At 48.5% G+C, this 21382-nt stretch overlaps 9 protein-coding genes across 9 annotated transcripts; 2 read left to right on the top strand and 7 right to left on the bottom strand.

Moving 5' to 3' along the window:
• Positions 1 to 662: 662 nt before the first annotated feature.
• Positions 663 to 1574, bottom strand: N7506_002756 (uncharacterized protein; the record flags this gene model as incomplete). The annotated part of the gene is made up of 1 exon (XM_056952051.1): positions 663 to 1574. The coding sequence occupies one exon, from the start codon at positions 1572 to 1574 to the stop codon at positions 663 to 665; it is 912 nt and encodes a 303-aa protein (XP_056815202.1).
• A 964-nt stretch (positions 1575 to 2538) lies between these two features.
• Positions 2539 to 4401, bottom strand: N7506_002757 (MFS transporter; the record flags this gene model as incomplete). Its single annotated transcript, XM_056952052.1, has 4 exons — positions 2539 to 2785; positions 2851 to 2982; positions 3045 to 4031; positions 4091 to 4401. 4 exons carry the CDS (start codon positions 4399 to 4401, stop codon positions 2539 to 2541), a joined length of 1677 nt encoding a protein of 558 aa, XP_056815203.1.
• A 1121-nt stretch (positions 4402 to 5522) lies between these two features.
• Positions 5523 to 6839, bottom strand: N7506_002758 (Pyridoxal phosphate-dependent transferase major region subdomain 1; the record flags this gene model as incomplete). The annotated part of the gene is made up of 1 exon (XM_056952053.1): positions 5523 to 6839. The coding sequence occupies one exon, from the start codon at positions 6837 to 6839 to the stop codon at positions 5523 to 5525; it is 1317 nt and encodes a 438-aa protein (XP_056815204.1).
• Positions 6840 to 7451: 612 nt separating this feature from the next.
• Positions 7452 to 9125, top strand: N7506_002759 (uncharacterized protein; the record flags this gene model as incomplete). Its single annotated transcript, XM_056952054.1, has 1 exon — positions 7452 to 9125. The coding sequence occupies one exon, from the start codon at positions 7452 to 7454 to the stop codon at positions 9123 to 9125; it is 1674 nt and encodes a 557-aa protein (XP_056815205.1).
• Positions 9126 to 9511: 386 nt separating this feature from the next.
• On the bottom strand, positions 9512 to 11081 carry N7506_002760 (glycoside hydrolase family 76 protein; the record flags this gene model as incomplete). The annotated part of the gene is made up of 4 exons (XM_056952055.1): positions 9512 to 10087; positions 10167 to 10616; positions 10671 to 10918; positions 10991 to 11081. 4 exons carry the CDS (start codon positions 11079 to 11081, stop codon positions 9512 to 9514), a joined length of 1365 nt encoding a protein of 454 aa, XP_056815206.1.
• Positions 11082 to 12301: 1220 nt separating this feature from the next.
• On the bottom strand, positions 12302 to 13285 carry N7506_002761 (uncharacterized protein; the record flags this gene model as incomplete). Its single annotated transcript, XM_056952056.1, has 1 exon — positions 12302 to 13285. The coding sequence occupies one exon, from the start codon at positions 13283 to 13285 to the stop codon at positions 12302 to 12304; it is 984 nt and encodes a 327-aa protein (XP_056815207.1).
• Positions 13286 to 13503: 218 nt separating this feature from the next.
• N7506_002762 (CinA family protein) lies at positions 13504 to 14126 on the top strand (the record flags this gene model as incomplete). The annotated part of the gene is made up of 3 exons (XM_056952057.1): positions 13504 to 13599; positions 13652 to 13917; positions 13967 to 14126. The coding sequence occupies 3 exons, from the start codon at positions 13504 to 13506 to the stop codon at positions 14124 to 14126; spliced, it is 522 nt and encodes a 173-aa protein (XP_056815208.1).
• Positions 14127 to 14529: 403 nt separating this feature from the next.
• Positions 14530 to 16353, bottom strand: N7506_002763 (uncharacterized protein; the record flags this gene model as incomplete). The annotated part of the gene is made up of 3 exons (XM_056952058.1): positions 14530 to 15712; positions 15775 to 16020; positions 16082 to 16353. The coding sequence occupies 3 exons, from the start codon at positions 16351 to 16353 to the stop codon at positions 14530 to 14532; spliced, it is 1701 nt and encodes a 566-aa protein (XP_056815209.1).
• Positions 16354 to 19523: 3170 nt separating this feature from the next.
• N7506_002764 (uncharacterized protein) lies at positions 19524 to 21289 on the bottom strand (the record flags this gene model as incomplete). Its single annotated transcript, XM_056952059.1, has 5 exons — positions 19524 to 19799; positions 19860 to 20136; positions 20235 to 20697; positions 20750 to 21055; positions 21112 to 21289. 5 exons carry the CDS (start codon positions 21287 to 21289, stop codon positions 19524 to 19526), a joined length of 1500 nt encoding a protein of 499 aa, XP_056815210.1.
• Positions 21290 to 21382: the final 93 nt, after the last annotated feature.

The raw sequence follows: 21382 nt of genomic DNA on the forward strand, positions 1-21382 counted from the left end.
TTGTGATTAGACTCGAAACCGGGTCATGCTACACAGCATCGCGGCTGCGCCCACGCCGTGTAGTATTTGTCTCGTCGCGCCTGATGGAAAAAGGCAATGAGAAAATAGCCACGCCACGCAACCTGCGTGTAAAAATTTCCAGCCTGAAAACCTGGACAAGAAGACAGGCTTGAAAAGGAGGGAAGCCCTTGATTCGGGACCGGATATCTAGGGATTGATATCTTCAGGCCTTAATGCCTTAATGTATGAGCACCTGACTGACTATTTAGTTAATTAGTCGATTAGTTAACTCACGTAAGTGATGATAGGCTGACCTACGGAGGAGAAGCAAATCGCTACAAACCAGTAGATTTCGGCTGTCGAAGCAAAAATTCCGACCGGGGAAAAGAAAGAAGAGAGAGAGAGAGAGAGAAAGCGCGCGCGCGCTCGCTAGCCGATGGGGTCATCTGACACCCCAACAGAAAGGAGACGATATATTGAAGCATGTTGATCTTGAGGAAACTTTCATTTAAACCTCTGCACCTAGCCATGCTCGGTTGTAGCATCGCAGTTGGCAATTACCAGTACAGGAATCTAGGTTCGGGAAACATTTATTGGACCTCATCTTGTTCCAAGGCTAGAGAAGAAAAGTACTGATTGGTCTTGTTTAATATGAAATCAGCTCAGGGTGACCCTTGCAACAAACTCAGTACATCTGACACCCTTGACCCGGAGTACTCAACCCCTAGAACAGTGGGACTATCTTCCTCCGAGTAAAGCATGTTCAGATTTTGGTCTTTCGATATGCACGAGTTCGGTGTTTTCTGAATATTGGGGAAGTTCACTAGACCCTTTGCGGGCGTGCTGGCCCATAAATAATATAGCGAGATATGACACAAGGCTGTGAATCCTTGACCAAGCTCTTTGAGGAATGGAGTCCAATCACTGCCCGGTGCTAATGTCACATGAAACAGCGTGAGTATAGTTAGATTAGCACGAACCTTTCTGAGGATTTTATTGAGATCAGGACCCTGGATGGAAGTTCGGAAAAGAGCGAGCTCGCACAACCCGGAGAACTCAGCGCTTTCGGCAAGTTCATGCATAAACTCGGCCGCCAGGTCATGGGAACCAAGATTCAACAGCAGAATTTGAAGATTCGGAGCGCTGAGAACCAGTTCAAGAAGGAACCCGAAATTGTCCAGGGTGAGATATTGCTCCAAGGATAGCTTCCTGAGATTGCCCCAGACAAGCTTGAATTGGGGCTGACGATAAAGTAATTTTGGGAGACGACGCATATCCATGATTAAGGTACGTGAGTGTTTGTTTGCATAGATCAGATGGAACGAGGAGACTGGTAGGCATGCATCGATGACAAGGGCAAAGAAGACCGCCACGGCATCGGTGATAGTGACATGACTCATGTCAGGGCGACCCTCTGGATATCGACAGAAGATGAAGAAGGATCGACAATGAATCAAGTTGTGTATCAAATCATCCCGAAGAGATCGAATGGCCTGTATCTCCAAAGGTGCTGATATTGGGCCCCAGGGGTGACGGTTCCAAACCACGCCGCGACCGACACCGTTCTGTAGCATGAAAGCTAACCCATGAACATAGGGTCGCAGCGATATATTCCGGGATATTGCACTGATCTGATGCAGGCTATCTTCTGAAAGATCTGTCTTGATGGTCGAAAAGAAGCGTTGTGCAAATTGATGAAATATTTTCCTCTGTATTTCTCCACACACCAAACGTAGATTGAAGAGATCCTTGCCATCAACGAAGCCTGCAATTAGCTCAATCAATTCAACAGGCAGAGAAGGAAGAGATCCACTCGGTTTCATAGTTCAGTTTAGTATCCACAAAATATGGCCTCGATAGTCATGGTCGGGAACAATAATCGATCTTGGAGAGTTGAAGAGAGCTTCCCCGGATTTCCGCAGCAGCCTTTCCGTCTGCTAATTACCCCTCACTTGGTGACGTTGTACTGGCGGAATCAACCGGGACAAAAAAGACAGATAAGTAATATCCGCGGGGTCACAAGATTCTTCCCAAGATGGAACGTGACAACGTGAGAAGTGAGGGCTGTGGCTCACCATTGTAGGAGATTGGCCCACGCCTCGGCATTATCGGAATTTCCGGGCATCTCTAGAACAACAAAGGAATGAACGGAAGCTATATAGCACCAAAAGAAACAACACATCTGGGCAGTTCATCAGCCATCTTGCTGTTGTTGGGAGGTCAGATGACTCCCTTTGCTTAGATAGCTCTCTCTCTCTCTCTCTCTCTCTCTCTCTCTCTTCCTTCTTTTCCCCGGTCGATCTTTTGCTTCACAGCCAGAATCTACTGTTTTGAAGCGATTCGTGCTTCTCCTCCGCAGATCAGCCTGTTCTCAGTTGTCTATGGATGAACTTCAGTATTGGCAACAAGATAATTTCCACCTGCGCATATACAAGTAAGCTCATTCATGGGTAAAATCAAATAGGCATCTGAATCAAAAACATCAGGGTATCGTGGCTTATATACATTCATTCAAAATAACATGCTCTCTTTCCAAGACTAAACATCATATGTTTTCTTCTCAACATCGTAAATTGGTGAGCATGCAAGTGTGCTTTTCCCTCGCAGCCATGGACCGTACACCTTAAACAGTACTGGAATGGGGATCATAACGGCGGCAATACATCCTAGCATTGTACCTGCCCATTGTACTCCGAGGTTCTCCATCATCTGTCTTGAGAAAAGTGGAAATGCACAGCCAATGGCAGACCGCAGTATGGTGTTTGCAGCAATTGTGGAAGCCGCTCTGTAGATGTCGTTAGTTCAGTGAACTCATGCCAAGGCAAGGGAGGATGGGTGGCGCAGTCATACAATGAAGGGTAGCAGTCAACAATGTAATTGAAACATTGCAAGAAGATCAAAAAAATTCCAGCCCCAGTTAAAATTCCCGAAGCCACTGGAGCCATCCAGTGGATGGTTGAAGTGTATCCGGTCCAGCCCAGCCTGTGAGGATGACGTTAGAGACTAGTAGCAGAAGGATTTGGGTTCACGAGTATGAGACGAACCAAAGCATTCCAATCGAAAATGCAACAGCTCCAATGATAGCTGGATATAACCTCCATTCTGGGATAGGTTTGTCACCATTCGCGGCAAGCTTCCTCGCATATGACCCTTGAATGAAGAGGATATAAACACCACCAAGAAGTTCACCGAGAATGAGACCAACAAAAGCGAGCCCTCCAACCCCCATGTTCATTCCATAAACCCCTTGGAAGATGACCGGGTATGCGCCCAACAACGCATAGATGAGGCCATATATAAACGAAATATAAAGAGAAATGAGAAGTAGAATCGGCTCCGTGAACAGCATCACGATGGGTCGAGCAAGATTGCTCCGAATCAGCTCATTTAAATCGATCTCCACTTCATCTTGCTTGGCATGGATCCCCCAATTGCGAGTCTGTCGCCGGAGGGTAGCGGCTTTACGCACAAGGATGACTGGGGCGTATGTTTCACCAAGGAACGTGACGATTAGTAGGAATCCCAGAAAAATCATGATGGCCGAGATGTACATTGTCCACCGCCACCCAAGAGAGCTCATGGCAATGAATCCACCTATAAAGGGAGCCGCGAAGGGCCCAATAAAGACGGCCATGCAAAAAATTGACATGACAACTCCGCGCTGGGCGTTGTTAAAAAGATCTGCGAACACAGCGGGGACGATCGAAATCGGGCTAGCCGCGAATAGCCCTGCAAAAAATCGGCATATCATGATAGTTTGGATATCTCTGCCAACTGCGCATCCGATGGTGAATATCGCGCAGCCCAATAGGCCGGCAGAAAGAGGTCCTCGGCGGCCAATCAGTTCAGAGGCCGGCGCCCAGATTGTTGGACCAGCAGCAAACCCCAGGACATAAAGTGTGACTCCAAGGGATCCAACTTCCGTGCTTGTGTGAAACTCATGGCTCATGCCAGAGATAGCAGCAGAGAAGACGGCACTGGCAAAGGACCCGGCAAAGGTGCCATAACATAGTATGCAAACTGAAAATATTCTTTCAACCGTTAGCGAATGGGTGTCTGTAAAGATGGCGAGCATGTTAGGTGGACATACTTGCTAATCATAGACCAGTTGTATGGATGCAAGGGATCATTAGCTCCATCAAACTCCACCACATACCCCTCAGAATCGGGGAGCATGGGAGGGTATTCTTTATTGGCACCCATGGGAAGCCATCTTTCGCGGGGAATGGGGCCTCTTGTAGACCCCACCGTTGTCTTTTGCTGCAGCCGATATGTATTGATCCGAGTGAGTTCGAGGGTATCGACGTGATCAATGGTGTCGCCGGACTCGTCACTGCGAGAGTCGTTGGGGAAGTCGATGCTTGGCTCATATCTCCCGTCAGATTCCTTGAATTGATCCATGATATCAATGGATTCTCATGTCAAGGTGCTCGATGAATAGTGAACATGCAATTTGGAAGATTATGTGTCAACACTGGGGAGTGACCGCACGATATAAGACCCTATATTGGTGGCCCCATCGGCTATGAATTTTCATCATAGCAATCTGAGCATTTCTGCCCGAATCCACAATTTCCATTTGAGATGGGTCCTGATTCTATCACAGAGACCACAACCAGGGCAAGAAACTGTGTCGGGAAGATCCATACTTTTCCGCTGTGGCTTGAGATGGGCTCAACCTCCATCGTCCAGGCACCGCTGTCTAGACTGTCGGAGTATTGACCAATTAGAGCACACAAGAGGCTCGGCTATGATCGGAACTGTGGCTAGGCCCGCCAAGAGATAACGGCCGATGACAGCCGCACATAGCCGATATCAGACTTGTTTCAGGGAAAAATATCTTCGGAGGTAGTCCTACATTGTTGATTCGACCATCCTTGAAATAGGCTTGCATGAAGCTTCTGGCCGAACACTGCCATAGTTACTCCGTAGGTACCTGATCCCTTGCTGTGTCGGGTGAAACCGATTCCCTAATTGGACACATCGCCGGCGCCGAAAGCCGTCGGCATCGGTTCCTACGAGCTGTACGGAGTAGAAGTTTACAGCTACGGGTGGTAACCGACTCGGCATTATGGTATAATACTCCACTGGTTTCTATCTTAACCATGCACTGGCAGGCAAGGCAGTTTGGATATAGTTAACCACAGTACTCCGTACTCCGTACATAGTTGTGGACAGGCCCCCCCAGGGCCCCCTGGGAGCACAGGCCCGCTTGCGCAAACACACTCTCTGTCTCTCTCTTTCCACCTCTCTTTGCTCTCTGATATTTTTTATGTGTGTACTCCGTATAAAGACACCCATCTGTCGGCGCGGGTGTTTGCCTGGTTTGCAGGGTCCCCACTGGTGTAGATAGATCTAGATCTCTCTCTCCCCCTTCTTTCCTCGGGTCTCACAATACATACGATTCCCGCTTTGTTTCTCGTCACCATCCTATTGAGACTGCTCGACTACCTCGGGTATTTCCCTGGGTTATCAAAGTGAATGATTTCTGAAATACCTTTATATTCTCTCCCGCCCCCTTTTCATTTCCCACTTTTCACTCCAGAATTGACTTCTCGCAACCTTTCGCACAGCTTCTTCAGCGTCTGAGCTGCCCATTCAAAGTCGCTTTGCTCAAGATAGATTTGTGCACTCAATCTTACCCACCAAGCTCCCTGAAAGGGGAAAACAGGCATGAACGTTCGATAGTGATTGATCATACTCTGCTGCATCCATTCGCTGACAGTGACATCTAAGCCATCTTCGTCTGTGACCTGACTCCCACAGCCTTCAGTAGGTATGTCGAGAGGAAGAAGAATATTGACCATGTAGGTCTTTGCGAAAGCCCCCTCCGTGGTCTCCAAAGTCCTCGTCCCCAGAATTTCCGCAACGTGTTGACCTCCCTCGCGGCAAAGCCGACGACAGTACTCCTGAATCGCCTTTTCACCACCACAGACACTTTGTCTCCACTCAATCGCGGTTCGGACCGTCAAGAACGAAAAATTATCGGTGGTGCCAACGAATTCGAAGTTGGATACAAATGCGGTCGTGCCATTCGCGAGATCCGTGGGATTTTTTAAAGGCCATTGATCTCGATTCAAAGACCCAGCGACATAACCGTGACTTGTTGGCAAAGTGCTGCGTATCATCCATTGGTTGCGCACGGGAACATAGAAGACTGCACATCCACGAGGAGTGAATAGCCATTTATGGCAATTGCTGACCAAAAAATCTGGGTTCAGCGATGGAAGATCAAGTTCAATTTGACCAATTCCATGAGCAGCGTCTATCAAGCTCAGAACGCCCTCTGCATGGCAGACCGCAGTAAGTTTTTCAAAGGGAAACCGAAGAGCAGGGTTGGATGAGATTGTATCGAATATTGCAATACGCGGGCGGTATCCTTCTCCTCGGGACACATCTATCGCTTTGCGAAACGTGCGCACGACCCCAGAATCATTCATTGGGTATTCGAGGGGAATTTGTCTAGTGCGCACGATGTTTGCATTCGCTTCACAGACATAGCTGGTGGTCTTCCCGCACGCACCATATATCACGTCAAACTGCAGAATCTCGTCTCTTCCATCCGTGTTCCATACTATATTCCGCAGCACCGTGTTGATTCCGGTAGTTGCATTTGGCACAAAAACTATTGTGGATTCGGGTACACCGAGAAACTCACACATGGCCACTCGGGACTCATTCAATAAGCGAGGAAAGCGGTATTTGATGAAAGGGCACGGATTAGTTTCACACTCATGGCGAATCTGTGTTTCCTTGTTGCGGATCGCGGTAGGAGAAGCCCCAAATGAACCTGACAGAGTGAGCAGATAAAATGGCTCACAACGGGAGTCGCTTACCATGATTCAAGTTACGGTAACCCGGTGCAAAAGAAAAATGAGAGCGCATACTGTGCCCAAATTGGGTTGGTTCATACCCAAAAGAGTCCGACATGTCACTCAGAAGTCTACAATGCCGAACTGAATGTTCAAGTGTAGATTGATGACCAGAAAGCAACAGTGCTCAACTTCCTCATACGCGTCGTTTTCTTGATTTCAATGTTATTTTGGATACTCCGTATGTGTCCCAATGTTACCGTGCAATGCAACTCTGTTAGATTTTGCAAGGCTCGGACCCTGCAGTTAGGCCTCGGACACCCCTGCGATACGATATCCCCGCCGATCAACAACGAGTACGGACGGAATTTTACAACATTGGATGATCCTTATTATTCGCCGACCGTACATTTGTCCAATTCAGTAACAGAACCGCCAAGTACAGCCCGATATCGGTATTCAAATCAACCCCTCGCGCGTCACTCCGCATCTCACAACCCCACGCTTTTTTCTCCCTAGATATTGTAGCCCCACAGGTCCGTGCAGGGTTTCTACAAAATCGGCACGACAGCCGGGCTTCATGTACGTTGTACGGGTGTCAGCTGTTAACCTAGATTCACTGGTCTTCACAGGCGAAAAATGTCAGCAAGTTCGAGTTGTCCCGTGGATACAGAGATGGGAGGATTGGAACCGCCTGGTCCTCGGCATCATGAACGACCTCCATACCTTAAGTCCGGCAATGCACGCACAGAAACAGGGACTTTGCAACGACGTCTCAAATCACGACACATTCAATTTCTAGCTCTGTCTGGGGCGATAGGCACGGGGCTCTTCGTCGGCACAGGTCAGGTTCTCTCGTTGGCGGGACCATTGTCCGCAGTCCTCGCCTATCTCATCACGGGTTTAAATCTTTATGCCGTGATCAATAGCATGGGTGAAATGGCTACTTGGCTTCCCCTGCCCGGAGCGGTACCTGTGTATGCATCCCGGTTTGTCGATGAGGCTCTTGGATTTACTTTGGGGTGGAACTATTGGTATCAATTCGCCATTGGAGTTCCAATTGAAATCAGCGCAGCTGCTCTAGTGATTGACTACTGGCCCAACAATGTATCCTCTGCGGTTTGGATTACCGTACTTTACGTGACCATCTTTGCTATCAATAGTCTTCCTGTGCGGGTGTATGGCGAGTTGGAATTCTTCCTCGGATCGATCAAACTCATTACCATCATTGGGCTAATGTTCCTAATGCTCATCATCACACTTGGCGGGGCTCCGAGACATGATCGGATAGGCTTTCGCTACTGGCAGAATCCAGGTCCCATGAATCAGTATCTTGAAGATGGGTCTTTGGGGCGATTTCTGGCATTTTGGAAAGTTTTCATACAAGCAACCTTCAGCTATGGTGGAAGTGAAATGGTCGTGGTTGCGGCGGGAGAAACCGAAAACCCTCGGCGCAATGTTCCTAAGGCTGTCCGACGAGTCTTCTGGCGCATAGCTATATTCTACGTTGGCAGCGTTTTTTTGGTCGGCCTTTGCGTCTCTTCTCAGGATCCCCGACTGCTTAATGCAATTCATAAGGGTGCGGCTGGCGTGGGCGCAAGCCCATTCGTCATCGCTATCGAGAATGGGGGTATTTTGGTATTACCTTCCATCATAAACGCCGTTGTGCTTACATCGGCGTTGTCGGCTGGTAACTCCTTCTATGCATCGACTCGAATTCTCTACGCAACGGCACTGGACGGAAAGGCTCCTCGTTTTCTTCAATTAGAGAAATTTGGCGTTCCTTACGCCTGTGTGATTGTCACGGCTGCTCTAAGCCTGCTAGTATATTTGAATGTTTCCTCAAGCTCAGTTGAGGTTTTTTTCTGGATCAGCAACTTGAGCTCCGTCAGCACGTTGATCGTGTGGACTTCTATCGCCTTCACCTATGTTCGTTTCCACCATGGACTGGAATATCACGGTATACCGCGGTCTGCCCTTCCATTCAAGTCCCCCTTCCAGCCATTCCTGGCTTATTTTGCGATTATTTTCTCGTCAACTGTGGCATTTTTCAACGGGTTCGATGCTTTCTTCCCTGGTCACTTCAGTGCCAAGAGCTTCATACCGCCTTACATTGACATTCCCATTTTTGCATGTCTGTTCCTTGGATACAAGTTCATCAAAAAGACAAAAATGGTGAAGATAGAGGAGATGGATCTGCTATCCGGCAAAGAAGAAGCAGATCAACTTGAGTCCACGTGGGAAGAACCCACGCCCCGAAACTTCCTTGGTATGTTATATCTCCCGGGGCCAAAGCTTGATGATTGCTTCTAACAAGCATCATATAGAGAAAATCTGGTTTTGGATTGCTTGAGGCATCATGTAATTGCCGCCTAAGCCTCTTGTTGGGGTTGTGGTGCTCTAATCCTCTCAGTTCACCAATCTTCATGTCGCAAAGATATAGGTTTCATGATAATGACCGATGGCTCAAGGTCGTCACAGCCCTGGAGGTATACGCATTGATGTAACCTTGAAAATAGTCAACTTTATTCAGCATTTCGATGGCCAGATGGGAGATATTTAGGTAGGTATTTGGTTGTTTTCCCGACCAGTATTAGGCTTTTTACTTATGTATGGCTCCGGGGCTTAATGCCAGGAACCTGGAACGATATTCCGAAAACTCAAAACCAACCTTGGAAAGTAAGCGCCAGCGCCAATACCTAACCACCCAGTACCATGAACGCCATCAATCCAAACCAACCGGTCACAAAGACAGCAGTCAGGATACCAGCCCCTGCTTTGTCCCCTGTTGTAATCGTAGTCGTTTCTGCGCTGTTCGAATCACTGTCATCTTCGCCCGCAGTGGGATTGCTGGTACTATTTCCTCCTGTCGTTGATGTCACAGGACCGGTTTTGTTGAAGTTGACCAGATTTGCAGTGAATATATTTGTGGCACTGATCTCTTCCTCCATTCCCATCCAGCCATCATATTGGGATTTGTACCAACGCACGCCACATGTGCCATTGTTGTGACCAGTGCATGATGCCGCAGCGCCTTGACCCGAGGTTTGAAGCTTTGCGATAATAGTGTCGAAACTTGATGGTACAAGGATCGCAGTCAACGCCAGCCAGGAGGAGGTAAGGCCCTTGAAGAGAATCTCATTGTCATTGCAATTTGCCGCCGGTTCGCAGTAATAATCTTCGATGATTCCCCCGGTGATAAAGAAATTTTTGAGTGTTGCATTTAAAAGACCGTCGACAGCGGTCAGCCATTGGGATTGAGTGGTTCCATTCGTCTGCGAGTAACATGATGTTAGTGATTGATTTCAATCGAAGACCTCGGGACATGATTGACACTGGAACACGACTACTCACATAGTTATACATATAGGCAGCACCCATCAAATAAGTTCCATAATTGTATGTCCACTGGTCATTCCCCTGGGTGGCACAGTCATTGTCCACATTTGTCGAGTCGGCGACATTCCAGGTTGTATTGCTAAGAAGTGGCGAAGAGACCGACCAGTCCCAAATCTTGTTGGCCCACTCAAGGTAAATTGAACTCCCAGTGTAACGAGCTAGCCGTGCAGATAACTGGAACAGTCCCCCGTTGGAGATAGAGTTCTTCATCCCGTAGCCATTCTGGTAGGGCCAGATTTGCCACCGAAGGCCACCCCCGCATGAAGATGTATCCCATCTCTTAATCTGGGTGTTGAAGACACCCTGTGCCAAAGAGAGCCATGAGAACCCAGACGAGCGATCTGGAAATCCATACTCCACCGCAGTCATGGCTGCAAGGCCCCAAAACATCTGATCATCATTTCCCTGTTCAAATTGTCAGCATGTAATTTCCAACTTTGATGTGATGATGACCCTTACAAGATAAGAGCTATAGTTACTTGGCATATAGTCACCATCGTCGCCCGATTGCCACTGCAGTCCAATGCTCAACTCCTCATTGTATGTCGTATCTCCCGTGAAATGCCAATATTCCAGGAGCGCAAGAAACAGGGCCGAACCCTCCCACCACTTGTCCGGAAAGGCTCCAGGTATCTGCCCAGTTTCGTTGCCGTAATAGTATTTCATCATAGCGTAAGTCGAGGTACTCGCGGCATCTTTGAGTGACTCTAAGAAGGGGCTCCATTGTCAGTTCTGCGGAAATTCACGAGCATTGGAAATATAAGAATTTGCTCACGTACGTTCGTTGCTGACGTCCAAGTCGATGGCGCCCACCAGGTTTGATAACGACAGCAAAGCAAGCGCGCCTTTGAAAGGTCCAAGCAAGTGCATGTTTTCGGGATGGAATTTGTCAGCCCATATAAGCAGAAGAGCTGGGATTGTTGCAGATTGCCGTTAAATGTGCGATGAAAAGAAACGATGCCACCGAAGCCCGGAAGAATCCCTTGCAAAGAGCAAGAAACGAACAGATTCGGACTGCAGCACTCCAGGCAGTACAGTTAAAATCTGACTGAATTTAAATATAGCGTCAGGGGCATGCGTAATCCTCGGCGCTAGCGTCGTCAACACCTTCCATTGTGGAGCTTGAAGTCTATAGGCCCGGCATCGCGCGGCGAAATGGTGGAGACCGCCAAGCTCACACAAGCTTTTTGGATTTGTGTTGATCATTTTCAATCAGGATATCTGATCGATGATCGAATATGTAGAGTAGATCGGCCGGGAACGTTTCGGGATCTGCTAAATAGACTGGTCTGCGCCTTCGTGCTTCGAGAACCACAAAGCCTTGATGTCCTGGCTAAATTGGCAAGACACATTTCCGATTTTTCTTTGGCATAGTCTCTGTTGCCACGCCGCAACATGTGGTTGCTGTGTGGGCGGGCTGACCTATGTGATATGCCACGGTCGCAAAAGTTTTACCGGCGTCAAAGAAACAAACACAATGACAAAAGCCGATAGGAAAAAAAAATAAACAACAACAACCAACAACGCGAAAACTGACGGGAATGGGAAGTTGCCCAAGCAAGTCACGACAATTCATTTGTCCAACAGATCAGACCTTCTGTCTAGGTTTAGACCCAAGCCACCCGCATGACAGAGCTACCCTCTTTGCTAGTCGAGAAAAGTTCCAGACTACCAGAGCAATGAGTCGTTAGTCCCCGCTCATTTTGTAACATGTCCCAGCAGCCCCGAAAGATGGCATAGTCTAATTTGAGTGACTCAAGTGTATGATATGTGCTGGTTTGTCAAGACAGCCCCCAGAGCACTGATCTGGCCCTGTATTGATGATCAAGGACTGGCCAGGATAAGCAATCCAATCTTTTGTACTGTAAAGAGTGGAAGGTTTGAGTGAAAACTTGTCATTTCGAGAGCGTGGTAATCTGTTGTCCCGGTATTTCGAACCGATGTGGTTGGAGTCAAATTTTCCATCGTTGATAAGTCCAGGGATTTGAAAATACATAGCAGATCGTGGAGAGTCAGTGAGACAAGCTAGTCTGGTTCAGAGAGCCGATTCAAAGCAGATACCAAGGGGCAAAAGATTGATCAGCCAATACCTAGATCCTTAGCTCGTCGATCAAATCCAATAACGAGCGAATGGTTTTCGCAGGAAGTTCCCCGTCTGCGCGAGGAATCAAATAGCTCTTCCACCCAGCAGCAATCGCAGCGCAGTAGTCTTTCTCATATTCATCTCCGACGTGAACACAAACCCAGTCATCTGTCTGGTCAGAAGTAGGAGTAGAGCCCAGCGAAAGCCCATGTTTGTTCGGCAATAATCGAGCCTGTCGTTCTGCGACATCGAAAATAAGTCGGTTCGGCTTGCCTTCGCCAGCCTCATAGCTGGTTATGATTAAATCTAGATCCTTTTCGGACTGGTCAAATGGACGTGGCTCCTTGGTCACGTTTCGTTGCTCGAAGCCAGGTAAGTCCATGCTGGATAAATCCTGATCGGCACGCATATCACCCACTCGTACCCCTAAAGCTTTGAGAACAGCAGGGACTCTGTCGTCAGAATTCGATATCACACCGAGCAAAACCCGGTCAAAGTCTCGGAATGAGGTGCCTCGAAGCTCGCGCATGCGCTCGAAGAAGGGAATGACATCATCAAAGAGTGCGTAGCCCTCATCGCTGGCAAAGCGATCGAGCAAAGTATCAACCATCTCCGACGGAAGCTCGAAGCCACGGGACTGTGACCCATGCGCGGCCAAGTTGCTACCCTGAGAAGCCAAAACCCGCACAAAGCACTCCCGTATTACCTCCCCCCACCACTGTCGGGGGCCACCATATTTCCCGCTGAGCACATCGGCGCGACCATAGTTAGGCCAACGTAGTGAGTGTAAGCGATATACATCTCGGAAAGCTTGTTGAATTGCCTGAGAGGTTACGACGGTGCGAGAGAAGCCGAATTCGTGCGCGACAGCCGCATATTGCTGAGGGACGGGTGGACGAGGGTAAAAAAGTGTGCCGAACGCGTCGAAGGTAAGGAGGAGGGTACGTGGGTGTGTCGAAAGGGAGCGGGCGCTCGTCATGAGATTGTTCATTGTGTACGGAGTAATGAGCTGGGTGGGACAAACAGTCGAGCGCGTAGCAAACGATGCAAACACGGGGCAAACAACCATGGATCCCCGCCATGTCTCCCTCATTTGCTCACCCAATTCTCAGTACGGAGTACAACTACGACCTCGGGACTAGTGGTGTCTACTTATTACTCTCTGCTATCTAAACTTCCAAGCAAAAGTATCTGACCAAGTTGAACAAGATGGCGGATTTCCCTCCCCGAAGTCTACAGCCGCTTGTAGATGAAGTGTTCCAACTCCTCAAAGCCCGAAACGAAACCATTTCTGTTGCCGAGACGGTACATTAAGTGAGGTCCCTGGGTGAAAGCGAGTATTCTGATATATCACTAGGCTGCTGGAGGCCTCATCTCTGCTTGTCTTCTTTCCTGTCCGGGCGCGTCAGCTGTGTACAAAGGTGGACTCACTGTCTACACTCTAGAATCACGCCTCGCGTTTGCAGGCTGGACATCAGCAGATCTGGAGAAGTACAAAGGCCCCACGACCGAGATTGTGGCAAATATGGCTGATCATACCCGGCGCACTCTGGGCTCATCATATGCGATCAGTGAGAGCGGGACAGCTGGCCCCACTGGAGGAACGACAAGAAACCGAACCCCGTAAGTGAATCATCTTGACTTTTGGTGATCTATATCTAATTCTGTTCAGTGGGTATGTAGCGGTTGCCGTTTCGAGTGCAGAAGGGCAAGTCACTCGTGAAGTTGAAACCGGGAGCAATGACCGAGCGGAGAATATGGTTGCATTTGCGCGGGAATCTTTGAAGCTGCTGCGGGATGTACTATCTCAGGACCAGACCCCATCACTCTAAGCCCCGTTCAATATTGAGTTTCGCGGAAATATTCTGTACCAGCACCCCAGAGAATGTGGGATACGTAGGCACCTCCAGGGCTCAGCTCTAGGCAATACCTAGCAGTTGAAAACACAGCCTTGTAGACTTACAAACTTAGAAGATATTGCTGATCGACGATCTATTCCTCGTGGTGCTCACGGGATCAAGTTCCATTTGCCATCGACTAATCATTGAAATCTATAGACACAACTGCCATCATCGTCCTGGCACCTGGGCAGATAACTGGATGTGGCATGGCTGGCTGATTTGAGCCATGATAAAACACTATTGCATATGACAAGAATATAAATATCAACTTGTTCTTCGGCAAATTTGATAAACATCCATGGATGCCATTTGGCGTTGGGGTTCCATCAAAACCCTATGCTGTCTCATTGTGCGAGACCACGATTCCACCATCTTTCTTCTCGTTGCGGTAAATCTGCTCCTGCTCACGATCATAATCTTCTGCGAATTTCCGACCGAATAGGCCGATCTTGTACCAAGGAAGGTCAAACATCTTATCAATAGTCTCAAGGCTGCGACCGGCGGCCTCGGGCACGAAGAGCCAAACCCAAACACCACCGAGAATGGAAATGACCCCAAAGAAGTAAAATGTGCCGTCGGGGCCAAGACCCCCATTCTCAAGCAGCATTTCAGGTAAAGCCCGGTTGACAGCGTACTGACAGATGAAATGCATGGCCATGGTGATAGAAGAGCAAACCCCGCGAATGCGAAGTGGAAAGAGCTCAGAGGACAACAGATATTGGCCGCTGTTCCACCCTAAAGCCCAACCGACACCTGAGATGTAGATAAAGGCAATGGCGGCAGTGGATGCGCGGTTTTGTGTCTCATTGGGAACAAACTCAGGGTTGTTGGCAATGGGAACCAGGTTAAGGAAGATAGCGATGTAGAACATGGCAATGGTCTGGAGAACGATACCAATGATAAGGGATCGTTTTCGACCCGCCATATCGACCAGGAAGAGAGCACAAATAATAGCGGCAACAAATTTGACCACACCAAAAACGACAGTCGAGAATAGAGACTGCTCTTGGCCAGTAATGCCGACCAGCGTGAAAAGATCCGGAGCGTATACCGTGATAGCAGAGCCCCCCGACCAGCAGGCCATGTTTTGGGCCAGGTTGGTCAAGAAAAGACGATAAGAATTGCGCCTTATACCAAGTATCTCTTTGAACATACCCTTCCAGCCCATGCCACTGGTTGCTTCCATCTCCTCCTGGAAGGCCACGTCCATCTCGGTAATTTCGTCAAGAACATATGGATGGGTAGCAGGTAAGCCACGGAGCTTGCAAAGGGACTCGAGCGCTTGCTCCCGCTTGCCTTGTTTGATATAAAATCGAGGTGACTCCACTTGGAATAGTGTAAGGATCATGATAATACCGGCGAACATAAGATGAAGGGACGTGGGTACAGCCTGTGAAGAGAATGTATCAGCCAGACGGCCGTGATGGGGATTGTGACCGGCACCTACCCATCGATTGAAGGTATCAGCCATGTGAATTTGAGCGCCCCAGTTGGCAAAATAAGCAATCATGATGCCGCTTGATGTGATTTAGCACTGAGAAAGAATAATGGAATGACAAAGAAAGAAAAGTGAACTCACAGGTAGACCGCGCCAGTAAACATGCAAGTACAGAGACCTCGAATAGGAGCTGGTGAGATTTCCGAAAGATAGATAGGACCGACAACACAAGTCTGGCCGATACCGATACCGGCAATGAATCGACCAGCATACATTGCCCCGATTTTACCATTGTTTCCAATGAATATGGCAATACCGAGGATCCAAAAGACGCATAGTTGGCGTGTGGCCCAGACACGGCCAATCCGGTCACACATGACGAAAGCGCTATTGTTGAAAGTGAGCAAATATTCCGTAGGGTTGTAAGAGATCTCCGGGGGGCACACACAATAAAGCACCAGCGACGCTGCCCAGCTGGACCATTGAGGAAATAGTACCCTTGATACTAGCAAGCTCGCTTGCCTCCAGATCGTCAATCCCGATAGACTGTTTGAAAGCATGAGAGTTGAAGACACCCGTGATGAGACCCTCATCAACACCTCGGGCAGCACCCATCAGACCAAAGGCAAACACAGCAAACCATAGCTTTGCGTTGAGGGTCTCCTTAGGAAGACCTCCCGTGTTGAATTTGAAAACATTGATTGCAGAGCCACCCGCCATAACGTGATGGATAGTCTATAGAAAGATATAATGTGAGCTGAGGTTGCAAGCCAAATTAGATCAATCTGAAAGCACCCTTTAGTAGGCCGAGATAGCGAATCTTCGCAATTTTCGCAAAGTGAAAGGAACAACGGCAATGACACAGAATGAAAACAGGTACTGACCAGATCGTGGTCAGCAGTCGCTTAAATAACATGATGCCAAGGAGGCTCAAGTGGCCAAGCAAACGCAGGACATCAACGCAGGCTAGGCAGTCAATTGTTCATTGGACACTATCTGATACCAAGGCTCGGCGCAAGAGATCCAAGGTTAGCTTGAACGTTGAATCGAGCCATTTAATTGTTTCGCCGATTCCCGGGAAAGGACAGGCACCGCCGACTGGACAGTCCCTGGGTGCCTCAGGTGGTCAGGTCTTCCACACAAAGGACGCAAAGTATTCTTCGTTTCAACTCAGGCTATGGGGTTATGGTGCTCCAAAAATGTCACATTAGCGCAGCGTCCGCAACCATTAAGATGGCGAAAGCACACATGCCTCATACGGCGCCAAAAGGATTCCGAGCTACTTGGCAATATTTTCTCCGCGGAACCTTTCGCCTCCACAAACACGGGGAGATACAGTTTGGGCGATCGACCGAATGTCAAAGCGTACTCCTATGCCACTTGGGGGCTGGTGTTGACCCCTGGGCCAATAGACGGTTGTATATCAAATGGCGCTCGGTAGGTTTCTCCCCCGCCAACACGAGGGACTTGCTTGGGCTACGCTTATATTGTAACTACATACGCCCCACATCTTAAATCTAGCCACCCCGCGTTCGGCTGATGTCCGAAGTCCAACTTTAAAATTACGGATCAACCGTCTTGGCGAAGGTTGGCAAGTGACAAGAATACCGCAATCTCTCTGGAAGGAAAAGTGAAGGGTGAGAGTGAGAAATTACAATTCACATGGAAGATACATTATGATAGGCAGGGATGCTGTTCTTTGGGAAGGTCAAAGGAACCACCGGCGGTACTGTCAAATGAAAAAGGCCCTCCGTGTGACTGCGGGATCCAAGCTCCCTTGGCGCTGCTTCTTGGCTCGACTGATGTCTCTGGCGGCCACGAGAACCGGAAGAAAAGTCCAAGTTAGGTTCAGAGAAAAAGAAACTTGTAATGCTGATTGCCCCCGCGTTTTACCCCACAATCGCACCGGTCGCTATGATTCTGTGAGCATGTTCCATGGGTCCATTATTTCATTCCTGAACTTTCTTCCAAACGGAACCCTTGTAGGCCAGGACTCAGGTTCCTATACAACATTCACAAGCCTAGCGAACAGCCATTTCATACAGTGTATAGTCCGTGAGAGCTTTCTATTTATCTGAGAGTGTACCGTGATACATTGAATCTGATTTGACCATTGACATCGTTGTATGTAATGTGCGGTTTGTGAACTGGCATTGTTAGGGAGGTCAGATGACCCCTTGGCTAGATAGGTCTCTCTCTCTCTCTTCTTTCTTTTCCCCGGTCGGTCTTTTCCCTTCGACAGTCAGAACCTACTGTTTGAAGCGATTTGTGCCTCTCCTACGTAGATGAGTCTGGTATAGGGTATTAGTAAAATTGCCATTGGATTACAGCCTGTTATGGATGCTAGCACAGGAGATAACCAGTAATCATGGAAATCTATAAATGTCATCAGATTGCCAGACTTTGCTGGCTGGCTGATCTCGTTCCTGTCACATTTTTGTCAAGACTTTGCTCACGAATGGGCCCTCGGGAACCCACACGCACTAAGAGGGCTCAGCTATTCTTTTATAATTAGTGTGATGGAATCTGGCCCTTCATGGAGCTGTTTTTGTCCCGAGGTTGACGGTGTTGACATCTTATTTTTATGTCTTTGCGAATTCAGGTATTTCATCCATTTCAAGTCTCAAAAGAAATTTAGCAAAAGCAACCCTAGATACTGTAATGGGGGAACCGCGCCACCTCCCAGGTGCGCCACTGTGGCTAGTTTTGGCAGCTTATGCTCGCGATCCCCTAGTTTAGCAATTCAAACATCCTACACCTCTCGCAAGAACAGCATCTCTTTCCTATTCCGGTAGTCATGGGGACCTGCTTAGCTCCCTGATCCCGCCGAGCACTGAGCACCCCCGTCGTCTTGTCTGCGATGTCAGACCGCCAGCGCGCTCTTCCCACTTCAATACCTAATTGAAAGGAAATTACCAGCCACAAACACAGTCAAGATTAGGTACCTAGTGAGCATTATGAAGCATCGCAGCATCAAAAATAAGTAATCATGGTTTGTCATGGTATCTCCAGGGCTTGGGGATGCCTATCAATATTCCGAGGTCAGTTGGTTCCTAGGTTCTTTCCCTGTGTCCCACAGACAGGCTGGCCAGCTTGCTAGAGAGGAAGGGGCTAAGATAAATTTGTCAAAAAAGCTCACTTATCTTTTGAGATGGACAAACAGTAGGATATCGGTATTCAGTAGCCCCATGGCTCTCAATTCACATGGATCAATCCCTGGAATCTATGTAGTTGGGAGTGACTAAGCGTGGATACTGAAACACTTTCAGCAGACCGAAAACCTGGTTTATATGTAGGTTCGAGCAGCAACCGTCGATGACCGGGTTCAATTCCGTTGCATGAGTAGTCGGGCCGACATCGGGGTGGCTGCGCGCGATATTGTCGCACGTGTCACTAGAGGAAACTGGATACGACAAAGAGGGTTCGAAATTCGATTCTGTTAGAAGATTCAACAAACATGTATTGCGGTTCAAGCACAGGCTTTGCCCGCAAGGTGAGACTGACGGGGAAACCGGAATTCATAATAACAAAATGTATTGTGAGACGAGGAGTGGAAGGAAAGAGAGGATAGAAGCTCTCTGGATCTATGCCGTCATCTGCCCCCTATGCGGGCAGACTGACAAACCAGGCTGCTACAACAGGCTCCGACAGACAGACTCTTACATCCAGCTGGCAGTGCTTGTATGCCGAAAGTCTGAGCCGACTCGATAGAAACAGGTGGCCCATGATGACTTAAAGTACATTGACACTAGATAAATAGTCACCTTGGCTCAGGGATGAGCCCATTCAAAGATAACAGAATCGCTACTTTGAACTCATGAGTGAAAGTTAGCCCACAAAATCTCGATTCTCCTCCCATTGAAAGCTTGCCTGAATAGAGATCATCTCTGCTAGTGTCCCAAAACCAGTGTCTGGATTTTGGTCTCATCTTTGTGTTCTCTCTGCCACCGTTTTGAGTATGCGACCCCAAAGCCATCCTTGAAAACATCCCTGATGGCTTCCAAAGGCATTCCCTTGCATTCGGGATAGAAGAAGATGACGAATACCCAACCAAAGAAGCAAATGCCCGAGTAGAATCCGAAAGCCCCACTTGGAGTCCAGCTCTTCATCATTGATAAAAATGTGGAGGAGATTATAATGTTGGTGCTCCAGCAAGTAACCGTGTTCTGCCCGAAAAGTTAGAAATGGGCAACCGAAAAGAATTTCACCGAAGTGTGAGAGCATACTAGCATCGTGCCTATGGCGCGGACTTCCAGCGGAATCAGTTCCGTACCAATCCAAGCCATCGTTGCGACCCCCGAGGAAAAACATGCAACATAGCAGATGATGGCAACAAGCACCAAAGTTCCAGCCCAACCACCTTGTGTGGTGGTGAGCTTTAGAGTAGCGGTATCTACCGGAATATAGTGAAATGCAATAGCGGCGATGACCATACAGATTGCCATGCCTAGCACTGTGATGGAAAGAATAATTCGTCGACCGAACTTGTCAACGAGAAAGAGGCTGACGAACGAAAACACAAAGTTCGTTGCAGAGACAGTTATCCCACAGCGGTGGGATTATCGAAGCCAACGATAGAAAAGAGTGTCGCCGCATAATACATCAGAGTATTGAAACCTCCGAGTTGGCTAATGGCCATTATCGTGCACGCGGTCAAGGTCGCACGCGCAGTGGAAGGAGTAGTGAAGATTCGCTTGAAGGTGGTCCACAGGGACTCATTAATCATCGTCTCTGTCGCTTCTTGGATGGAAGCCTCAATGGATCTTATCTTGGACTGACGCTGTTCAGCTGTGGAGGTTGGGTAGATCCGTCGAAGGACCATGTCTGCAGCGATTGTATTACCATGAGAGACCAACTGTCTTGGTGACTCGGGACAGAAGAACAAAAGCGCAGCAAGAGCAAGGGCTGGGGCTGCTCCGATCCCGACAGTGGCACGCCAGCCCTCGCCTTTAACATGGGCAAGTCCAGCCCCCACTGCGCTTGCAAGAAGTTGTCCAAATGTGACACTCATATTGTTGAATGCCACCATCCGTCCACGATACTGTGCTGGCGCTATCTCGCCAACTGTAACCTATTAGGACTGCGAACTGACCGAGGCAAACCACGAGAGACTCACTATACATTGGGACAATCATCGAGGCACTCCCCACCCCAAGACCGACGATGAATCTCCCCGCCGCGAACTGGCCGACGGAAAATGCACACGTTTGTAGAGTTGTACCAATAACAAAGGTCAAGCATGCACCCCAGATGGGCCAGCGCCGACCAAAGTGGTCAGCTGTAAGACCGGCCGCTACTGCTCCAACCAGAGCGCCACCACTTGTTAAAGATGTTACCATCTCCTGCTCGCTGGAGCTGAGCACATGACCAAGTGAGTCGTTTATTGTGACAAGAACTGCGGATATATAACCAGTATCGTAACCTAGGCACGATTATCTTCAGAGAGATGCCTTAGGTAAGGACGTTGTAATGACCAACCAAACAAAAGACCCCCGATGGAGACGACAATTGCAATGAGCCAGGCTGTTTTGGATGGGGCGGTAGATTCAATGCTGCTCAGGTCTGCTGGGTGTTTCCCCCGCGGCTCAGCCAATTCGATCTCTTCAATATCCTTAGTAACATCAGCCAGTAGGTCTTCCTTCGTTTGAAACCCCATGATTGTTTCCCAGGGAGTTGTATTGGAGTCAAAAGGGTATGTCAATATCTGTCTCATGGATCCACGGATACTAGGGATAATTTATACACAACA

Source organism: Penicillium brevicompactum (assembly GCF_028827555.1).
Source record: "Penicillium brevicompactum strain IBT 35665 chromosome Unknown utg000001l_segment0_segment1, whole genome shotgun sequence".
Classification (NCBI taxonomy): Eukaryota; Fungi; Ascomycota; class Eurotiomycetes; order Eurotiales; family Aspergillaceae; genus Penicillium; species Penicillium brevicompactum.